The 23,574-nt window shown below is 38.2% G+C and overlaps 1 protein-coding gene across 1 annotated transcript in view; it reads right to left on the reverse strand.

Moving 5' to 3' along the window:
* The window catches only part of fmnl2a (formin-like 2a), a 199,709-nt gene that overhangs the window by 5,435 nt on the left and 170,700 nt on the right, over positions 1–23,574 (reverse strand). Inside the window, 13 exon segments of the mRNA XM_052029894.1 lie at positions 3,533–3,656; positions 4,944–5,042; positions 5,452–5,553; positions 7,525–7,688; positions 11,062–11,191; positions 11,320–11,400; positions 12,584–12,652; positions 14,802–15,036; positions 15,370–15,569; positions 15,690–15,814; positions 18,688–18,879; positions 20,450–20,750; positions 22,508–22,615. Of these exon segments, the coding sequence (XP_051885854.1) occupies positions 3,533–3,656; positions 4,944–5,042; positions 5,452–5,553; positions 7,525–7,688; positions 11,062–11,191; positions 11,320–11,400; positions 12,584–12,652; positions 14,802–15,036; positions 15,370–15,569; positions 15,690–15,814; positions 18,688–18,879; positions 20,450–20,750; positions 22,508–22,615 (1,930 nt within the window).

Here is a 23,574-nt window from a genome sequence, read left to right on the forward strand (position 1 = left end):
TTAAATGGGTCATCAGATCACTAGCATGAAGTTGTAAATAACAAGTGTTGCACCCCTTGGTTAAAACAATCTATATTAAAGACCTGGATAAATGGGCCAGGACTATACGTCAGAGTTTTCTAATTATTACAAAATTAAGTGGATTAGGGGCTTAAAGAGTGTTTCATTATCACTAGCATGCTCTGGTATTTAGCAAAATAACAGATCATCTTCTTAAGTTATAAATTCTGAGAAAGCTTGGATAATGAGAATGCTTACACTGGCTTGAGAGTCTAGAATTTGGAGTCAGTCTTAAATTAACACAGACATGAGAAAACTCTGCATTCAGACAGTATTGAACCTTTGGAATTCTCTACCTCGGAATACTGTGAGATGTTCAGGTATTACGTTTAGATTTTTGGGTTCTAAGGGAAAAAAGGGATAATTAGGAAGAAATGTGGAAATCAGGTCGTGGATTTCCATAAACAATATGAATGGTTGAGCAGGTTTGATGGGCGTGTACTTACTTGTGCTTTTATTTCCTATATTATTCCAATCATTATCAAGCAATCATAAAAGACAAATTTGTGTTTCCAAAACATCATACAGGTGATCAAAATGTGTTTGAATAGTAGCCTCGACAACGTTTCTCCTGCCGATCTGCTGCAACTTCAGAAGATGGCCCACAGAAATAATCCACTGCCCCAAAAACAACCCATTGCAGGAAATGAGCAGGAGAATCCTTGTCGAGGTGACTCTACAATGCCTGCAATCCACTAAAACTGCTGGAAACTCTCAAAAGAATTAGTATTCTTATAATAATCGGCTTTGTCCTGTAATTACAAATTGATAAAGCTTGCATTTTCTGCTTTATCATATGCACATTTTAAATTTGTCTGCCAATGTATAGCTGTAGCAAGAAAAAGCAATGCTTGCCAGCTCTGTGCGTCTTCCACCACCGCTGTGCAAGAAACATTCCTTACCCTCGAGGGACAATTTGGAAATTTAGTGATATTATTCTTCTTTAGAGCTAAATAGAAAAAACACAAAGGATGGTTAAATTTTTGAGAGAAAAGGGGAATAAATAATTCTTATCTTAGTGTTCCCGATTTACAGTGCAGGTTAGCCACTGTTGCAGAATAGCCACCAAAAGAGAAGTTAGAACAGGTTTGATAGTTGTTGCGGACATAACGGAAGCAGAGTAAAGAAGGCAGAGTCTGAGTTCACAATTCAGATCATTGAAACAAATTCACAAGCTGCTTTGAAGACTGACTTCAACAAGACAGGACAACACAGCCCTATGCAATAGAGTTAAACAAATCATCATAATTTTCAAATTTGTAAAGAGTAATACATTTCTCAAATAGAGCTTCATTAAATGATCAAGAAGTGCTAGCAAGATCAGAACTTTTTTTTAATGACAGGAAAGGGTATGAATTGAAATGCACATGCTCTGTTAGATGAAATTGTTTAGTGATCAGAAAAGCCGTACGTAAATCTTTGATCCTTGACCTAAAGTCCTTCAATGCAAACATATCAATGACTAAATTCATTCACTGTACACATAGACATGCAAGCCAGAAAACTAAAGCAAATACTGGGAAATCCAGCACCACAGCACATGCAAATATTAAGTGACTCAGAATAGCCATGTAAGCAAACAAGCAAAAAAGAAAGAAAGGAAAATATAAACACTTCCAAATTCATGTGTTATCTTGACTGCAAAACCACTTTCATGCAAGGTAACTTACACCATGTTCATAGCATCAAACACTTCAATAACAGAGTAAGGTAAGTTATAGTAAGAATGAATAGCACAAGCATGGCATAGCAATGAAATAATGTATAAAAACAACAGCCAATATATCAATACCACACCAATGCAATTCAAACAGCCAAGATGCACAATAAAGTTCTCAGTAACTTTAAAACATGCAACTGCAATGGAAAATGAGCAGGAATGATTCCCAAAATGTAGCAAACATTTCAAGGTATCACATTTCATATGGTGAAAAAAATAAGTAGGTAGTTTATTTTCAAAAGAAAAATCAACCTTCAAGAGCTTCAGTTGTTAAAATGTAATATTTAATAATGAGAATCTTCAGAGTAAGACGATTCACAGAAGAACCGAGAGCCACGTTTGGCTGTTCGGGCTGTAAAGGGCACCGTCTTCAACACTGCATGGAAGATAACAGCCAACCAAGGCAAAGAGGAAATAGTAAGAAGCAAATGAGCTGGTGTACTAGTAAATGTTAGTCAATAACTAAATTAAGGCTCAGCTGCTTAGATTTGTTTTTAATAACATTCTCTTTTGTTAAAAGCATTGCAAAATGTCAATTGCAGTCATCTGTAAATATTCATGTTAACAAACTACATTATAGCACTCATTTAAAAGGGTTAATCTTAAGGCATACATTACATAATCATGTCAAGCATTTATTAAAATGAGAAGCCAAAGAACTTACAACAACAAAAATCTCATGGTGTTAGTGTGAGTCATTAATTGCATTAAGGAACACGATGAATCTTAAGCACACTGGAGGTAATTTTCATTTTCAGCAATGGAGAAAAACAGCCAGTGTTAGAAAGCTCAATTTTCCTTTCAAATGACTTCAATATCACTGGGGTATATGGACCTATCCCATAACACCTATTTTATATCAATGCCAAAAGTTAAAGTAAGCCATTTAACTGCAATCTGGAATGAAGATCTCAATTACTATGTTCTCTGCTTGGTGCACATTTCCTTGTAAATTGAAAGGCTTTACTCTTCTGGTGGAGCACGAGGAAGATTACCATCCCACTGCTTAAAATTGCAAACATTGTGCCTAAGTTTAAACATAGGATTACGATTGGACTTCGGATGATCTTCTATAAAATCAATCCTGAATATAGCCAACAATTAAAGAAAGGTAAGGTTCAGGCAAACATTAACAAATAAAAACCATGTACTCAAAATCATTTTTTAAAGGAGGTGAATAAACATCTGAAAATAATGGTTTGAGTTGATTTTTCACTCCTTTGAATCCCTAATCCAGTACTATCACTGAGGGCTGGAAGGATCAGTGAAGAGCTAGCAGTAGGATTCTCCACTCAGCTTCCAGCATTAAGCAGCATTGATAAAGACGGTTTATCCAATATTTAGTGTAAGGAGCCTTATTGATCATCCAGCCCATCGTGAGCCACAAGACAACAAAGTGTCCTCTTGGACAGTCAAAACGACTTCCCTCAATTTGTTTTACTTTACGTCCAGAAGGAATATCTTCGGTCAGCTAGACAAAGTGCAACACTGACAAGCTATGGGATGTCAGCAGCCTCTAGGGCGAAATAGGATCAACAAATAGCCACGTGAACAGAAGGTGAAAGAGAACATTGAAGACAGAACTGCCTTTCATTGAGATGGTTTTCAGAAATCCAGACAGTTGGAGAATTGATCTTTCTTTATCTAATATTCTTGTGTATCTGGGCTGTATTGCTTGCATGGAAGTACTGGGGTAGACAATAGTTCAGAAGCTCAAGTCTCATCTTCCATGGCTGGTATACCTCCCCTTACCTGTAATGATATCCTCAATAGCGCCATCTTTTCCTTCATAGACCTGTCTGTGCTCTCTGACTTGTTTCCTCCTCAGCTCTGCAATTAACTCCTGCTGTTGCCTCTTAGTTTTATGCGATGGGGACTAAAATGCAATAGAACAGAAAGATTAATTTCAGAATTTGCTCAGAATTAGATTTTTGCCCAAGTATATTGTAACTAAATTTTGAAAAGGCTAACTTTCAACTCTCACAAACAATAATTTTTAAAGAATTCAATGCTTCAAAATTTGTTGGATTTTCTCATCAACAGAATGCATCGATTGAAATATCATAACTAGTCTTTAATAGAACCTGCTTTGAACTTTGTAATATAAGGAACGTGGGGCCTGAGCAAAAAGCAAGTGAATGAAACTGATGAAACATCCTTGACCTGAAGTGTTAACTCTTTTTCTCTCTCCAGTGACACTGCCTGTGCTGGTGAATGTTTCCTGCATATTCTATTTTATTTCAGATTTCTGGCATCTATGATATTTTGCTTCTGAAGTAGACAAATTGGTAGGTCTTTCAGAAACCTAGCACAGGCATGATCTAGACTCAGTGCCAATGCAGGCAGTAGAAATCTCTGAGCAGAGTTGTAGTAATAATGCAGACATTGCATTTGTGGAGAAAGGAATAGATAAAGAGTCCAGGGGCAGAATCAAACAAAATGGTGCTTCTGCTGCATCTATTCAGTGAAATGGGGAATATTCTATCACAGGCATGACTGACTTGGTCAAGAAGTTTGCAGAGGAAGAACAGGGAATGATCTAGGAAGTAATCTATGTTGTATACGTTTAAAGCCTCTGTCTTGCTCCTTTACCGACAGCATTAGTTAGGCCAGTCGCACTGAACATCGCAGTACACAGATGCGGAGATAACAGTCCACTAAAGTTTGAGGAAAGGCAGTTGGGTTTCATTTTTGAGCTGGAAACCTGCCATTTTTCAGTGCCACCTCTAGATTTTGTACCACTCCTACTGGAAGCCATCACAGACGTCATCACCATCAGTGGAGTTGTGAGCAAAGCTAAACACTGCAATCATCAGTTCATTCCCACTATTAGGTCACTGGTGAAGTATTGGAGGCAAGGCTGGCGTGAGGATACTTCTCTGAAGAACTCTTGAATAAATCCCCTGACCTGGTGATGATTGACGTCAGGCCAATTGTAACGATCTTCTTCAGAGAAAGTTGTGAATAGCAAACAACTCAGTTATCTGTATCAAATCTACTACAAAGTCTAGATGCAGGAGCAATTTTGTATTATTCCAATCCCAATAATCTGTCAACCAAACCAGCGAACACAAAATATTTTTAACGGTGTCGTTAATGTACTAGTTTTTACAGTATGCTTTTAATTTTTTTTAAATCACATTGTTATCCAATATCACCATACCTTTTCATCCTGCTGCTCCAACAAAGCTTCTTGCTCCAGGATTTTATTCAACAGTGCTTCTTCCTGTTTCTTCCGTAGCTCGTTGTCCTGGTCTGCTTGCTGTTGAAGAAGATACAGAGCTTGACACTTTCCCCCTCTCTTTTACTGTATTTAATCTTCAGTTAAGGATTACAAAATACAGTAAGTTAAACCAAACATTCAGAGTTATAAGTTTCCCAAACTGGGAAAGCATTCAACGTTATCTCCAACCCTTTGAGGCGCTCCTTGCTGAAGTGCAAGGCCAGTGAATTTACCCATCGGGAACCTTCTGTCTTGTAATCTTTACATAACGTTAAATCACCTTCACTTTGTAAACTAGGAAAAAATTAATAGACTGCAGCACTGAGGCAATAATGCAAGAAAATAAAAGCACAACATTTTTAGGAACTGTGAAGAACAAATAACTTACACCAATGCAGGTCAAATCTACTGGGTCTTTTGCTTATGTAAATACGGAGTAGATTCTTACCCGGTATGACTTCACAAATCGTACAATTACAGGGAAGAATACTGATGGAGGGGTTGTCTTTGTATTTTCTCCAAAATATTTAACCACCTCATCAAAGGCATCCTGCATTTCACATCAAATGAAAAACATTAAGACTAAAGGAGCAAAAATTCTGAAATGAAGTTAGAAAATCCAAGTGACACAAAATTAAAAACTATTGCTGATTTAAGGTATACTCGACAACATCAAGCTTTTGTTCCATTTCCTTCATCCGATAAGTCTTAAAATAGTTTTCTTCTGTTGCAGAATTATTAACATTAACTGAAAATTAATATATTCTGAAAACTGACTAGACTAATATTATCCCATCTACAGCCTAAATATATTGTATAAATGTCATTTTTAAACCACAGGAACTTTTTTGTCTACGTCTCATACAAGTAACATCTCAAATTATGTGAAGCAGAACTTAGAATAAAGTAATACAGGTTAGAACCTAAAAGGTTCTACATTTAAACAATTCAATTATATTTGTCATGATCACTTTGCCATGGTAAGTTGTTGTAAAGATGCAATTGTATAATTTAGTTTAAAATAATGCCATTTATTCCTGTGATCTAAATTTGAAACACACAGAGATTCTGTGTAAGCAGCAGTGGGATCTCACAACCTTACAAACTACCCACCGCCTGCTCAGTGTGCCACCACCTGCCCCAAGGTCCATGTCTCCCCCACTGGCCTCACTTGCCACCTCAGGACCCATAAAGCTAGAGGAGAAGTCACCCTTGATCACGAGGGATTGCTTAACAAACAGAAGGATTTAAATTTGGACGGAGGCAGGCCCAACCCTTGCACAGCTGAAACAGTCAATCTGGCTGAACTGTTTCCTCCAATCCTCTGAAATACAACCCTAATTAAATATGACCACCTTGTTGTGTGCAGTGCCATCTGGAGTGAATCTACAGTTTCAAAGAAAGGAAAGTATTTGATCTGGAGCTGCCATGAGTCATGGTTTTTAAAAATCTCCATCGGCTATTATTGGAGATGATTGTTGGGATTTCTTTTCTGATGACTGTGTGCATTAAGGCTGTTGGGCGAGAGACTAATTGCAACTCAAGGAATTGTGTGCAATGAAGAATTGGTGATAAGCTACAACAGTATTAAATGCAGATACACTGAGCTGATTGTTAGCAGCTGGTTTTCTAGATGTTCATTTGCATTGCCTTTGTAATAATAGTTTAATAGTAATAGTGTAATAGTACTGAATAATTATTCAATGTATTTTCAGGGATGGATAGGCAAATGGTAACTTTGATTTTACATCCATGTAGCTTTCCCAATAATGAGAAATTAGCACGAGCTAACAGAATAACAAATCCACTACTCAGCTGACGAGGGCAGAGACCTCAATTTGCCCATGACCAAAATGACGCAGCCATCAGCCGTCATTTATATCTCCCATCAGTAGTGTGGAAACCTAATTATAGCAGGATCATCTTAAAGATTAACACTTTCCATCCTGTTAGCATCTATCACATGAAACAATTTAACTCTGTAACAAGCCAACTAATTGTGTCAACATAGTTAAAAATTATATATAGAGAGCCATTGCAGCAAGTTAATCAAATCATCCATGAAATGTTCCATCTGGTTACCCAAATCTGCTTGGGGGGTAGGGAGGAAGGTAGCCCTTTATTTCCCGTCCTTTTAAATTGATGCATGATGAACCAGATACCATGAGCCTGTGAATTCTAGCAACATAGGCTGGGAGACCGAAGATTTAGGTGTGGGCAACAGAATAAAGCACCAGCAACATTACAATTGGTTAAAGGGGATGGTCAGCTGATGTCAGGATATTTTAAAAATGAGTGAGTCACTAACAAATAAAATTTTTTGTAATGCTTATGTGTGGATGCATGAATGATCACAAGTACAGGAATTATAAAGTGCTGGCAAGTGAAAATGCTTGTGGATGGCATGTATGCAGATTAAATATCAAGAGCGACAGTGAGCTGCAATGATAACTAAGTTTTCCTTAAAGAACACAAACTCTGACGTTAAATGGTGAAAGCACAAAGTGGAAAGAATTCTTGCCTGTGATATTCTGGCATCATCCTGCAGTTTTTTCAGTTTTCCTTCATTCGCGCCAAGGAATTCTTTTAGCACAACATTATGCTCATGCATTGTGTACTCCCGTTTTGTGAGGTCCATTCCTCTTTGTAGCTCTTTAACATCGAGTAAGACATTTTCAAGAGACACTAAAGTAAAATATAAGTCAGATTGCATCAGCATACAACATGGTCTTACATTTGTTATGCACACGATAAACTCTAGTGAACGGATGTTAGTCAACAGATACAAAACAGAATTCTTGGGTCAATATCATTCAAATTGTGAATAAAGATGAACCAGTTTCCATGGTTAATTGCACAGTTCACACATCCAACCATTAGCCCAATCAATCAGGAAGAAAATAATGCATAAAATTTCTCAAAAATAGTAAGGTTGTAGAATACCAATGTTGACACTGTTTCACAATAAATTGGATTATTTTCTGCTTAAAATGGCCATCTCCAAATTAATTTATATTCTCAACATTTAGACTATGGGAAAGCTTTCAATGTTCCTTTACGGAACACAAGATGCAACCGGCAAAGCCAGCATTTATTGTCTTTCTCTAATTCTCTTTGAACTGCTGCAAGTTAAAATAACCCCAGTATTATTCGGGAGGGGTTCCAAGAATTTAACTCAGCAGCCTTGAAGGATTGGCAATAACGTGGTCAGAATTGAATGTAATACTCCAATTTCTTAGTTTTGGTACCCAATGCCTGCTTTTGAAAGCCAGGATCCCATGAGAATTTTTGAATAGCATTCTTAACATGCCCTACCAACTTATCTCATTATATTGGGGCAGATCAGACGGCTGCCAAAGTTCACTAGTTGGAAATGTGCTGTTCCTTCCGGTGTGCTCCTAGGCACAATTGCCCAAGGGGAGGCTGACCCCTAGCAGCCTGTAAGTGGCCAGCTCCAGCTCAAATCATTTTGTCCAAAGTCGAGCCCCCGTCCCATGAGGTAATCTAATCATTGCCCTGTGACTAATAAAGATCTTATTTGGCAGCCAGTCTTCCCAGTGTGTCATTCTAGACTTGCTTTGTTGGCTCACCCAGCACCCTGGCTTGTCAAAGATGTTCCAAGGATACCAACGGCTGCTCGACTTTGGCTGGCAGCCTAGGATTGCAGTAAGGCTGATAGGCTGGCAAGGGGAGGGGGAGGAGAATGGTTTTGCTCCTCCTACTCCATCACGGGAGTCTTGGTCAGCAGCCCTTGGGTTCTGCCCAGTCATTCCTTCACTGCCGGGGCTGGGTCTAGAGGTGATCATCACTGGGCAACCTCTCCTCACAGTGCAGTCCAGGTGAGGTTGCGAGCCAGGCTCAGGCACATTCACTATCCAGGCCAGATGGCATCATCATTACCATCATACTACCAGTGAGCGTGTTGCACGATCAAATTTTTTTTATATACATCAAATAGTATTATTCTGCCTGTGCCTGCCCACATCCTTTTGATGTCCATTACTGTTAGCTAGTAAATTTTGTGTCACCCGTACATTTTGAAATTATTCCCTGTACACCCCAAGTGCTTAATATACATTGAGAAAAGCAGCTGTCCAAGTTCAGAATTCAGACAAACATCACTTTATATATCTTCCTCCAGTCTCTAAAGCAATCTTTTAAAAAAAACTCTTTTTGTCTTTGAGTCAAATTTTTATCCAGGTTGCTTCAGCTTCTGCCATTGTCCTTTCATTCCAAGGGCTTCTCCAACATTGCTTACAAGCATACTATGTGCCACTTAGTATAAGATATTTTACAATATTATGTTGCCTTCTATTATCTGATTGTTATTCCTCCTCCTTCACTACAGAGGTTGATCTAACAGGCCAGTAGTTGCTGAGTTTATCCCTTCTGCCCTTGGAACATGGGTGTACATTTGGATTTCTCCAGTCTACTGGAATCATAATCACACCCAAGGTTGATTGGGAGATTATGGCCACCACCTCTGCAACTTCTATCCTTTCTTTTCTCAGTAACTTAGGAAACTTCCCATGTGGGCCTGGCTTCTGACCTACAGCCTTTCTATCTCCTCTTCTATCTAGCTTTAGTCCATTGATTTTATTTCTTTCCCCAAAAATAGAATCAAAATCCTCAATTTCTTCCTGACCTTCAAGATGAACACTACGCCACAAGCTGCAAATGCATTATATACATAAATGTTGGTATAATTTCATCACAATTGTGTGCAGACACATTACAGACCCCAATTGTTCAGTATCAAGATCTTTTAAGAGAGAACTGTTCTAATCACCTGAGGAGTTCAGATATAACCAAAAATAATTATCAAAGCTCAATACACAGTCTAACTTCTGATCAAAAAGGTTATGCAGCAGAAATGGCTCTTTTTTTTTTTACTTTCGACAGCTTCCAATCCCCCACCCTAGGAAGTCCAGATAAGTTATTTGTGCTTAATTTGTTGTGGACATAGATAATTGATACAATAAAGCCAAATTATTCTTTCCCTGAAAAACATTAGGTAAAACTGCAAAATTCTTTCCTTGGTAAAACTCCAAATGAAAACTGATTTTATTGATTTTTCTCCAAATTTAATTTAGTCTCTTTGAATTCAAATATTTGCTTGGTTATTCATTTCAATAAAACTTTGACAAATGATCAAATTTATAAAATTAATAAAACAAGCATAAATGTCTTAAACAGGATGCCATAAAATCTATAGGTTATATAACAATATATTTTTTTAAAACCTAGAATATCTGACATGTATGGGCTCATCCAATGTTAGTGAAATCTAGATGAAAAACACAATGATGCTGGAGGAACTCAGCAGGCCAGGCAGCATCTGTGGAGAAAAGCAGGCAGTCAACGTTTTGGGTCAGGACCCTTCTTCAGGACTGAAGATAGGAAAAGGGGAAACTCAATATATAGGAGGGAAAAGCAGAGCAGTGATAGGTGGACAAAATAGGGGAGGCGGGGTGGGCACAAGGTGGTGATAGGTAGATGCAGGTGCCAGGGAGGAGGGGAGAGCAGATCCACCGGGGGATGAGTCAAAGGTAAGGAGAGAAAGGGGAAAAAAAGTAGAAAAAAAGAGGCTAGGAATGGGAAGAAGAGAAGCAGCATGGTGGGTGGGGGGCGTGGAGAAAGGGGGGGGGGGAGATTACTTAAAGTGGAAGAATTCAATCTTCAACAAAGTTCCTTCAGCATCATAGTGTTTCTCATCTTATCCAATGTTATCCTGTACAAGAAAGATATAGAATGCAGGTTTCCACACAATTCCCCAGAAAATGAATTTCTGCCTTTGGCTCTTCGATCAAAATGAGGCAAAAACTAAGCACCACACTAGAATCCTTCCCAGAGGAAGGGAAGACTGCAAAAGATAATTCCCCGAGTGCCAAGATACCATTAGTCAGACTGCACCCGTGCATTCCCCAGTAGTTAGTTCAACACCGCCAAACCTTTTGGTATCGGTTTACTTTCCAAACTATTTGGCTATATTTACCAAAATATAACAAATAAAACCTTCTGTAGATGTGACAATACTTCCTTAAAGGTGTATAGCTACCTGCTGCTGCTTTCTCCACATAGTGGAGTTCATTGTAGAAGAGGGATACGTCAGGGTATTTTTCTTTGATAACATTTGCAATGTAATGTAACAATGTTTGTTTGCGATCTGTTGACTTAGTATCTAAAAGCTACCAAAGGAAAAGAAAATAAATTATAATTCGGTTCACAAAGTTTAATACATCAATTAATTTTGCACAGTTAAATTTATAAAATATTTTAATTTATAAGTTGTACATTTATAATATGGATGACTTACCAGGTCTAAACTCTGCAGTTTAAATCCATACACTGCTCCTCTCTTACTGCTGTTCATGTAGTTACCAAGTGCTAAAATTATCTACAAAAGATCAACAAGTTTAATTAATAACTATTGACAGACTTAAGTGAATTGAAAACAGTGATAATATTGCAATGATATTCTAATCTTTCACTTCCGTGATACATTTAATTGCTGGATATTCAGGGTTTTTTTCCATTCAATGGATGTGGGCTTCTCAGGCTGAACCAGCATTTATTTGTCCAACCTTAACTGCCCTTGAGAAGGTGGTGGTGAGTTGCTTTCTTGAACCACCGCAGTCCTTGAGGTGTGGGTATACTAACAATGCTCCTTAACTAACACTTAATGTACAGTCCTGCTCGATTTTTATTGTCTTTAACTGCCCAAAATTTTCACGACATACATCAAAATGATTTATTTTAGCTGGTGGAACTTTATTCTTAAATATTAGAGATTAAGAGTTTAGTGTATTGCTTCACTGCAGCCTTTAAAATTCAACTGCAAGTCAATCCAAAACAAAACTTCTTCAACTCCGTGAATATCTGAACCTTTAAGCAGCAGCAGACTTCCCTTGGCATCACTTACGGTGAGGCAGCAGAATCATTAGAAGTTTGAGAAGTGGTAAGAACCATTAAGTAGTCAATGGCAAAATCTTTTAAAATTAGCTTTGGAAACTTGATCCAATCGAAAATTGTGACCGATTATTCATATTATGAATTCAATAGCAATATTTATAGGCAAGTTCTTTAATGTATTATTGCATAACATTCAATGACATTATGGCAGTTTGCATTGATGTTCAGGTGCTAAAAGCAGAACAATGTTAAAGTTAACTGGTCCCTTTAAGGCCACAGCTTTGTGGAAAAGTGATCAGAATTAGTCTAATATTGACAGTCTCAGTACATTTGGAGTGGACGATGAATTGTAACCTGCTGGAAAGGTGGGAGGTTGTTCATCTCAACAAGTATCAGTAGTACAATGGATGCACAAGATATGCAGGATTTTGTGTGTAGTATTGTTTACATCACATACACTTTCTGCAACTGTTTCACTTCCCATAAAATTTCTCCTTATCACACTTTCATGATGGCATCTTTATTGTTACAAATTAATCTCCAACTCATGATTGCTCATTTATTAAAAGTTATTGTGAAGTTTTAAAAGAATATCTAGAAAGTAGCATTATTTGCAGGAAAACAGCAGTGTTCCCAGGGCAAATCATGTTCAGATTGTTGCTACTTACCTCCAATATTTTCTTCAGTTTTTGAGAAGACTTTATTGATACAGATGCAGCTATTACAGCATGAAGTTGCTAAATTGAAAAGAATCAATGTAAATGATTAGCTACGGTTAAGTAACAAACTAAAAATCTCATTAATTCATGTTTTAAGTGCTTATTTATGTCCTGAGATATTATGGAGAAAATATGTGCTGATATTTAAATATATTTACAATGCAATTTGCCCAAATAAAAATCCAAAAGTTTTACTTAGTAAGCTTTGCTATGAAAAGTTCACTTTGGCTCCACAGCTGTTTGAAGCAGAATAACTGACTCATTCATATCAGCAAAATCTGCAATTCAATCCCAACATGCGCCATTTATCTTATTTTTGCCACAGTGCAGATATAATCCAAACTCCTCGACTGAATATATTCCAGACAAAATCCACGGGGCCCCACTCTGGTATCCAATCCTAAGGCCTGCCCAAGTATTTATAATGACAAGATCATTCTTCATTGATGATGCCTTACAAGATGGAATGGTTATTGAAGATAACAGAAGAAAGAAAGATCACTTCACAGCTTCAATGAAATGACTGTAGAATCACAGGCCTGGAAGCTGCTTTCAGCAGTAATGGGTTGCGCATATAACTGGCAGAAGAGGAAGGAAAGAGGAAAAATCTATTTTACTCTTCAATTTAAAGAAAAATATATAATAATTCTGGATCTCTGATGGTAACCATGTAATGTCAAACCAGTGTTACAAAAATTAGATTTTAAGCATAATTAATTTATAACCAAGCTTCACAAAATCAGAGGCACCAACAGCTGGCAGTAAGACAGAGCTAGGTTTGGAGAACCTCATGTCCTATTTTTGAACAAAGGCACTAAGGGGCAGTGTGGGGCTCAGGAACAGGGGGATTCTGTAAGTAACGACAAGTGACAGGTAGAGGAGCCATTGCAATATATTTGCTAGTTGTATTTGCTTCCTAAGAAGGGAAACCAGGCACCTTCACCTTCAATTACACTGCTGCCTAGTTTTCACTGTAACTTATTCAATCATTCCAACATCCATGATCCAACTAATTAAAGTGTAAATGTGGGGACAATACAGTGAAATGAGTACTAACATTAGAATGCTGCACCAGAGTGCAAGTCAGACCCAGGATTGATTTCTGATCTGTTCAGCTCCCAGTCTGAGACAAATTGAATCCCTTCCCTTATGGAAGAAATTTTAACAACATCGAGAAGTGGCCAGTTATTTGTCTTGATTGCAGACAGCATTGCTTGGCAAGCAATTATTAGAACACACAGATAAGAAACAAACATAACAAATACTAATGTTAAAAAGGGAACTGACTCATGTATAAACAAAGGGGATGAAAATACAAACATAGGACAAGCCAACATTTCTGGCATTTTACACATGAAGTAGCTGCTTAGAGAAGTGTGATCAAGAAAAAAACTGAAATTATGAGAGGTAACAACAGTCTGGTCCACAAAGCAGGTTTTAAGGCGTTTCTTGCATGTGCAAAAGTTTAGATAGGGTAATTCTGGAGTCTTCTTCCTTGACAGTGGAAAGTATAGTGGCAACAATAGGGCAAAAGGATTGGAGGGTACGTACAAGATGTCAGAGTTAGAGGAGCATACGGTTTTGAATGTACATAGGGATGAAGGGTTACAGAACCACATGCTGAGAAACCATCAAGAGATTTGGATTGGAGCTTGAGAATTTATAAAAGGTGGCATTAATGGACCAGGACACAATGTAGATTAATGGAAGGGAAATAGAGTGAATGGACCACGTATATAATTGGTAAAAGCTTGGAATAACCTAAGGCTGATCAAAGGTGTAAGCTGACAGACTGCGATGGACAGGTTAGAGGATTGTTAGCTCAGCTGAGCAAAACACATCAAACAGGTTGTGTTCAGCTCGAAATGCTATCCAGCAAGGAGGATAAAAATGGTGGCAAGGGAAAGGAGCTTATTTAAGTTGCTTTATCACTAAATTAGAAAATTACTGCTCACTAAGGTTTGGTTCTCAGACAAATAACTTCACAAATCAGTGGCACCGGAGGGACATAATCCAGTGAGACACAAGAGACATAATGCATTAGATCAACAAATGAGTGGCTAAACCAGCCAAGAACAATACATCTTTAATGACCTCCAAAGCGACAGTGGAGGAAAAAAAATACATTTTGAAAGCACTCAGAATTTAGACTGCAATAATTACTTACTGGTGTCAACATCTGAACACTCTCTGTAAAGTTTCCAATAAATGCCATTATGGTCATCCTTTGCATCAGTCTTTCAACTTTACTGAATTGTACCATGAATCGGTCTTCATCTGTTAGATTCTCCAGAGGCTTCCTCTCTCTTTCATACTGTCTCAGAACCTTAACCTCATTTTCTGTTGGCAAGAACCTCATCAGGCACTCAACAAAGTCCACAGGTAATGTTTTTAGATCAAACCTAATACAAAAAAAAAGTTATGTAAATGATGACTTCATATACGTTCTTTACAGTTGAAGTGTATGTCAAATACATTCTGTTATATTGAATCATTAAAAAAAAATGTTTTCACAGAAACATATTGGAACAGCCCGAATGTACTATTGGCAGAATCTTCTTTCAGTGATTTTTCCCTTCCTAATATTTCTTCTATCTTATCCCTGGGGTTTTGATTCCTTGCTAGAGAGCTATCTCACAACTATTCAAAACTGATTCATAGATCCATTCAAAATGAAGACTGCAAAATGCTTGATGAGCAATACTATGTTTGTGGAAGAGACTTGTGTTACTCACATTTGGATAGCTCTGCATATCTCTTCTGTGGTTTTCCCTGCCTTTCGTAAGGTGATGGCAAGATTCTTAGCTCTGTTGGGTTCCAGTAAAGTCACTTTAGATCCCTTTTGGATCACCTTTTGTCTACTTGAAACAACATCCATAGCTGGCCCCTGGGCTTTCGTTTTAAATATTTCTTCAAACTCATCGACATTCAGTTCCTATAAATTAAAATGTAGCACTGAGACACTTGAAATACAAGGTATTTCATTGTAAATTGCAAATGTGATATGAAATGTCAAGTCCCAATGCAATAAATAACAATACAATTTCAGATGTACCTCTAGGATTCTCTCATCATCAATATCATTGAAGACAGTGCCATTAATCTGATTGGGCTTTAATGCCACCCAGTTGAAGACTGGCATGCGGAACTTTGTTTTGATAGGTTTCTTGATCTTTACAGCTACACAAAAGAATAGTTGAGATATAAAGCATGCAAAACACACCAAGTTCAATTTTATAAAAAGGTTAACTGCACTTGCTAGTTACAATAAGCCAAACCTCATGCAATTTCAAAATTAATACATTTTGCATTACCTGTGACCTTAATGGCAGCATTAAGTGTTATTAATATTTTGACTTGTACATTCATCATGAAGGGATATTTAGAGAACCAATCAGTGAGCACACGACCAAACAGTAAAATGGACAATTTATTTTTGTTTTCTCCACTATCACTGAAAAAATATCTCTCACAGATGAGTGTGAAAATATTTTAAATATTAAGTCTTTTCAGCTCTGGAGTCAGATTTGAAGTTTTCAACTGACACCATAATAAATTATTTCAAATATTTACAGGGCCAATTTCAGTGGTAAACCAAATCTCCTAGATTGTTGAACATCACAAATCTGAGAAAACTTTGTTGGTACATGTGCAGAGAGTTGGCCCTGAGTCAGGTTTAATATTAACACCTTTTGTACATTGACAAAATCACACATTGGCAAACATTTCAAGAATGGTATTCAAAAATCAGAACTTTGCAATAGCAAGCTGCCATTCCCTGTTTGAATTCACAATTTAAGTCTCAATTTAAGAAGGTCTGCATCATCTATGCTGTGTCACTATGTTTACAAGTACCACAATGATGTGAATTCAACTTAGAGCATGCAATGACCAAAACAAACAGGTGAAATATGATATGGGTGATATCTTTCAGAGCAATTCAGTATTTTCAGGGTTCAATCCGTGACATACAAAGCCAAACATCTGAGATATTTTGAGCATGTGAGTGAGAACACCAGGTAGAATTTGATTAAAGCCACACAACCTGATCATTACCTTACACATAGGAACTGGTTCACCTCAGCTCTTAAAATACCAACCAGCACTGATGCAAATGTTTTAACATGTACTTGTGTTAACATGAACTGACTCATCCAACTGGACCAGCTCTTGGAATCTTCAATAACAAATCAAATCCATTGGTTAAAAAAAAGAGGTTAGTTGTGAAATTTAGCATTAATATCAATTTCAAGTAGATGAAATTATCTAGATTATCTGCTTGTAATCTAAAAGCAAAATACCACAGCTGCTGGAAATCTGAAATAACCCGAAAAGTCCTAGAAAAGCTCAGCAGGTCAAGCTGTAGCCGCAGAGAGCAAAAGAGAGTAAATAAAACATTACCCACAGATGCTGCCTGGCCTGCTGAGCTTTTCCAGCATTTTCTGTTTAATAAAATGCGCTGAAAGAACCACAGTCAACAACACATATCACTGTTGGAAGGGCAGACGCACAAATGTGACGTACAGCATCAATAGAGCATAAAGAAACCTACAGAATAGCTTGATTGGTCCCTCTTGTATGGAAGCAGATAGGGTAGATAAAGAAAGTCAAGTTAGCAGAAGTGAAGTCATAAAATAATACGCAAGGAATAGAAAAATATTTTATCACTCTCTCATTGGTTAAAAAAAATCCTGTGGCGTCACAGTGGATTTTATAATCGAAATATTGCACAGCAGCTTTCACATATTCATTCTAACACAGTTAAATTTTTTTATTTTTAAATTTCTTATCATTATCTTATGATAAACCACTAACAATGTATGGCCACGTCATGTAATTGATGCAACCTCATTGATTCACTGCATATGGTTTGATTTCATATATGGTGCATCATTAATAGTCACGATGATATGGCCACATTGCCCATTTCCAAGCTCAGCAGGAACCTTGTTAAAACCATTATTTTTAAACTACTCGATGGCACTTAATTTCCCATCACTTTCTCTCCATTTGTGGCTTTATTTCATTCCCTTTTCTCCCTCAGTCCACCCTTTACTGTTTTGAAACCATTCAAGGTCGTGATTTTACCACTTGCAATGCTTTACCATCAAATTATAAACTTTAGTTTTTGAAATACAATTCCTACTTTCAGTCTTAGTTATGAATTTTTATCCTAAATGGCAAGTTGTCAAATGCTGGTAAAACTGACCACTCAGTGCTCATCACAGGCAGTCTGAGATCAGAGAATTGGGATTCAAAGAGAATGGAAAATAAAATTTCCACCAACTTTTCATAACTTCTCCTTTACTGGCAATCCAGTAGGTATCATATTATTCATCTGGCTGCCTTAAACTCTTCCCCTCCCCCACCCCACCGGCAATCCCAACAAGTGAGAGAAAGTCAGGGAATTTTAAAATTCAGATAAAATACTTTTCATAGCAAGTTTGATATAGACTCACCAATTACAGTCCAACAGAAATGGAGTCAGAAATTAGCGTTTTTGCTTCTTTATTTCTTTATTAAGTATTCCTTAGATCCAGAAAACAAGGAGTTCTCCTACTTTTCAGACCCCACTTTTTCCAATTGTGACCTCTCTCTATAACTCCAATTTGCTGATGTAACCCAAAACCCATAGTTCTGCACCTCCTGCCCCAAGGTCAGCTGTCTGTGTTCTAGTTCCGCTGCCCTCGCTACTGATGTGAGGGGCTGACCCACTCCCGTCACCAAGCTCTGACCTTTCACTTCCAATTGCCAAGGTCTGACTACAACCCTCAAGCAAATCCCCATCTTCCCAGTATTTTCCATCCAGTCGCCACCTTGCCAACAGGTCTCAAGTAAAGGCGTCTTGCCTTTAAATTCGGCACAACCTTCACATCCCCTCCCAATCATTTACTTCTCGCCTCGAAATACACATTTTATTCCTTCTTACCTTCCTACTGAAATGTTACATTTTTAGAACCTAAAACTTAGTAACTACATTTCCTGAGCTTTTAAAATGATCAACTTGTGCTTCATCATCAGAAAACAAAGTACATTGAATACCATGACATTACCTGCTAAGCCAGAGTTAAAAATGAGAGTTGGGGCTGTTCCAGGCAAAGGAGGTGCAGCGGGTGGTGGTGGTGGTGGTGGAGGAGGAGGAGGTGGAACAGGCGGAGCTTCTGCAGCCGAAGGCGGCGGCGGAGGAGGCGGCGGCGGGGGAAGCTGTTGCGAAGATGGGGCCAACACTGGTCCATTTGGGACTGCTGGAAGTTCAAAGACAGAAGTTGGGTTCAGCTTTGCAAACAGTTCCACGTTCCACAGGATGGAAGTTAAATAATGATTAGACCTTCAAACGAGGTGCAGTTCAATACCAAAAAGGTAAGAAATATGATCCGGAGTAAAGCAGGCCAGTCAGCCCCATCAATAAGTTCATAGCTGATCTTTTATCTCAGCCTCACTTTCATGCACCAACACCATATAGCTTGATTCCCTTAACAGCCAAAAATGTATGGATCTCTGCCTTGAACATATCGAGCAATTAGCCCTCTTGGGTAGAGAGTTTCCAAGATATGCTGTTCCCTGCAATGATGATATTTTTTCTCATCTTTGTCCTAAAAGGCCAACTGCTTATTTTGAGACTGTGAGCCCTGGTTGTACAATCCCCAGAAACATCAATTCTGTATTTAATCTGTCAAGTTCCATAAGACTTTTGTATGTTTCACTGAGATCACCTCTCATTCTTCCAAACTCAAGACAGTATAGGCTCAGGTTATCTCTCCTCATACAACTAATGCACCATCCTCAGAACCAGTCTGGTGGAATCTTTGCAGCACTCTCTATATCCTCACCCAGGTGACCAGATCTGTACACAATATTCCAAATTCTGTCTCACCGGGGCCCAGTGCAGTTCTTACAAAAGTCTCCAAATTCACTGGAAGGATAACCAAACAACATCAGTGTTCTCTTCCAGGCCAACACCCCGGGTACATTGGACAGGTCACGTTGCTTGCATACTTCACAACAGACTCCTAAAACTGATCCTCTATTCTGAGCTCCATCACAGATAAAGATTACAAGGCAGACATAGGAAAAGATTCAAGTATGTGCTTCAAACCTCCTTGTAGAAATTCAAACTTCACACCAACTTTCTGCGAATCCCAAGCCCATGAACATTCCAAGCAGAGAAAGAACATTCAGAACCATGTTAAGAACCTTGAGCCCATGTATCAGGAGCACACAGAAACCCCACATGAGCAGGGGGAGGACTGGACCACCTATAAAACACCCACCCATCACCTGCTCAGATGTAGCAGAGTCTGCATTCCCACACTGGCCTCATTAGCCACCTCAGAACAAAACAGGAGTGGAAGTAAGTCATTCTCAATCCCCAGAAACTGCCCAATAACGTAATTGGAGTCAAACATCCCTAATCTTGTACTCAAGTCCTGTTCAACAAAGGCCAACATACTACTTGCCTCCCTAGTTATGATCCCAGATCCTCCAAATACCAACGCTTTCAATTTCTCAATATTTAAAGAGTACTTTGTATTTCCATTTTTCTACCAAAGTGGATAACCTTACCTTCTATCTACCATATCCTTGCCCACTGCTTTATTCACTTAGCCTATCTACTTCTGCTCACACCCCACTCCTCACCCCTCCAAGCCTCTCTGCATCCTCTTCTGTGTAATTGTAATCAATATCCATGTAAAGAATATCCTTATAACTTACACTATTCTAATTAAAATAGCAATATATTTGCTGTTATGCCAACCAGAATCAGAGTAAATTTAAACCCCAGTGACATAACCTGCTCTCGACTTTGAGACTCACCTGCACCAGAGGGGCATGGAGAAGGTCCGGGAAGTGGTGGCATCGACATATCTGATGCTTCAAGTGGTGGCCCTGTATAAATGCTTGGTACATGCTCTGCACCTGGGGACTGTGATGCATTGGGCAAAACTGGCAGAATGGCAATGTCACCATCTCCTTTCTTCTGAACTTTGATGGACCCCTGCTTCTCTAGTTCATGAATTTTTTTCTCCAAGTGGTTGTGTCTTTGAATGGTCTCTTCCTTCTCTTTGATCATTCTCCGCAGCGTGTGAACTTGAGTGTTGGTGTCCTTGTAAACCTCCTGGGAGGGTAGGTGGAGAAAAATCTATTTTAAAAGGTGACCCAAGGAAAAATTCAATTCTTCAAAACATTTTAAACTGAGCCCAAAATCCCTCCCCTGCATTTATGACACGCATCAATTTTCACAACCATTCATCATTCGAGCTGACATCATCCGATCTCATAATGACCTTAAAGTGTTGGGGTCAGGATAAGAACTTGTTAGGGGACCATTGGAATGACCAAAAGGGAGAGTAAACAACAATCCACAACAAATATGCATTGATAATGTATAAATGACATTTGCAGAAACTCCACAGAATGTTATCTAATTGCAAGGACTGGGAATATCAAGGCAGAAAGGGGAAAACAAAACTAACTAAAGGTGACAAGCTGATGGTTTCAAAATGTAAATCTATCCAAAATCAACTCACGAATAATTTATAATAGCTCAATTTCCACCCTTTTAACCTTTCTTTCGTTACGAACTGAAAATACATGGCACTTGTCACATAAATTTCACTAGGTCCTAATCTGTATCAATAAGTTTATGAAGAGTCAGGTTCAGGTCACTGTTGAAGAAACCATGCATTTACTGACATTGAAGGAATCATCTCAGGTCATGAGGTTTTTGTGACAAGCTAAAATTATGTGCTCTAGTCTCTTGAGTGGGGATAACTCACTGGCAAAAAAGAATTAAGAGTTACAGAAACAGAGTTCCGATGAAAAGTCGGAAGCAGTAACATTTTTTTCTTTCCAAAGATGCAGCCTGATCTGCACAGTGTTTCCAGCATCTTCTGTTTTTATTAAATAAATAGCGTGAGTGGGAGAACAAATGTGGATTAGAAAATTTCCAGCAAGTGCTTGTGAGTCATCTCAGACGAAGAACATAATTGCCATATCCAGTTGATAATCTAGCCTGTAATTTCATCACCTTAGCTTTAAATAGACAAATCCTGATGACTGACAGCAATTCTACATTGTTTGAAAACTACAGCTTCCAGGTCTACATATACATAATACATTTAAATACCGCTGAGGATATGAGAAATCATGCACTTTTTGTAACAACAAGAACTGTATGGCATGTTCTTCTCAATGTACTATTAAGGTCACAAAGTACAAGTAAGCACTGGGTGGGTTCATTTCGTTGCTATACAGAATGCTTCTTTGTATTTTTTTCGGAATGGTCATTGAAATTTGAGTGCAGTGCTTGAAGTGTGAAGGACAGGAAGTGATGCATTATAAGGAAGGGTGAGGGTAGGCAGAAAGAGATCTTCTACTGATCCCACCTGTTGGGAACCAGCTTCCAGATGATCAGAGGCCCTCTCTAAATGTAGGTGGCATGCTCTGTGTCCTCATATCAAACTCAGTGCTGTCAAAGCTATTGCTTAATTTAAATGTTTGTGAATATCTTTTATGTTCAATTGTGACAGAAGTGGGACAGACACAAAAAAACACAGACATATTTCCATGAAATTTCTGGTCAAAGAAAGTGATATATTGTACAATAAACACTTTTTTTTACATTAAACATTGATCTACACTAGGTTGCCCTTGGGAACCTGGAGGATGATAAATCTTGGATTATGCCCTGATCTCCATTTGGGATAATCAATGGCAAAAACTAGGCTTTACTGTTTAGGAGCCAAATTAGTTATTCCCAATACAAAACAGGTTCATTGTCCATCATCAGCCTGTTCTATTTACCACAGTTCACAAAGAACAAATTCAAACCCAGTGTATTTTTCATCAGCAGACGAAATGGTATCAACTTACCCTTATGACTTCCAGTTCTTTATTTCTTTGCATTAGCTGCTTTTCCAGTTCCACAATTTTTTCCATTGCTTCATTTTCAGTATCTTGCAACTTTTCTGACAACTGAGACATTTGACATGTTAGTCATCATTTTCTGCCCTTTATCAAGATCATAATTAATTCTGCCTCTGCAAAAAGCTCAACAGTCAATAATCAGACCAACAATACAAAACAGGGAAATATCACAGCCATCTTTGACTCCCTGGCCGCAGTGATCTCCATCTGGGTAGCAGTAGGGATTCCATGATTATAATTAATCAGGAAAAACCTGCCTGGATTCCTGTTGTAGATTGTTATCCAGTGACTGCCCCCCCACCCCCAGAAGAATATACTCATGTGGGTAAAGGCAAGATGTGGCTGAGCTGCTCCTTGGCAGCTGGACAGCCTACACACATTCACCTTCAAGGTGCAGCAGGAATGTGGTCAGGCACCAAACAGCACCCAGAACTCATGGCTGTGCCCCAACATAAAGTCAATGCTTTAAGGAGGCAGAAGTAACATTGTTAAATAAAAACAAGTCCAAAAAGTTTAACTGCAGTACAGAATACAGAAGGATGAATGTAGATTTGCAATCATCACAATATACACAGCCAATTATTTTTGAAATTCAGTTACCTCCATCAGACCATCAACACAGCACCAACATGCAAGTTGCACAATCAGCACGTAACCCGTTTATTACGGTTTTAAGTCACTTCGTTGACAGTTTGGGCACATCTTGGTTATGATTATTTCAGAGTGCCATCTAAGATAAGCAGACTTTAAAACTTTATCCAATAAACATTACGACTCACCCCAAAAGCACTGTTAGGCCAAGGAGCTCTACAAAACGTACTTTTACATTCTGCAGTCACACAATCTATTGGCCATTAAAAACATATCTCTGTCTGCTTACAAGGTCCTCAATCAAACTAACTTTCTTTTTTTAAGTTCCTTGCTGTACCATATGAGGGTGAAATTATTTCCCAGCATTTCAGGAAAAAATAACCATTTGTTACAATTATTCACCAAAGGCAATATTGCTCAAC

Source organism: Pristis pectinata, chromosome 1 (assembly GCF_009764475.1).
Source record: "Pristis pectinata isolate sPriPec2 chromosome 1, sPriPec2.1.pri, whole genome shotgun sequence".
NCBI lineage: Eukaryota > Metazoa > Chordata > Chondrichthyes > Rhinopristiformes > Pristidae > Pristis > Pristis pectinata.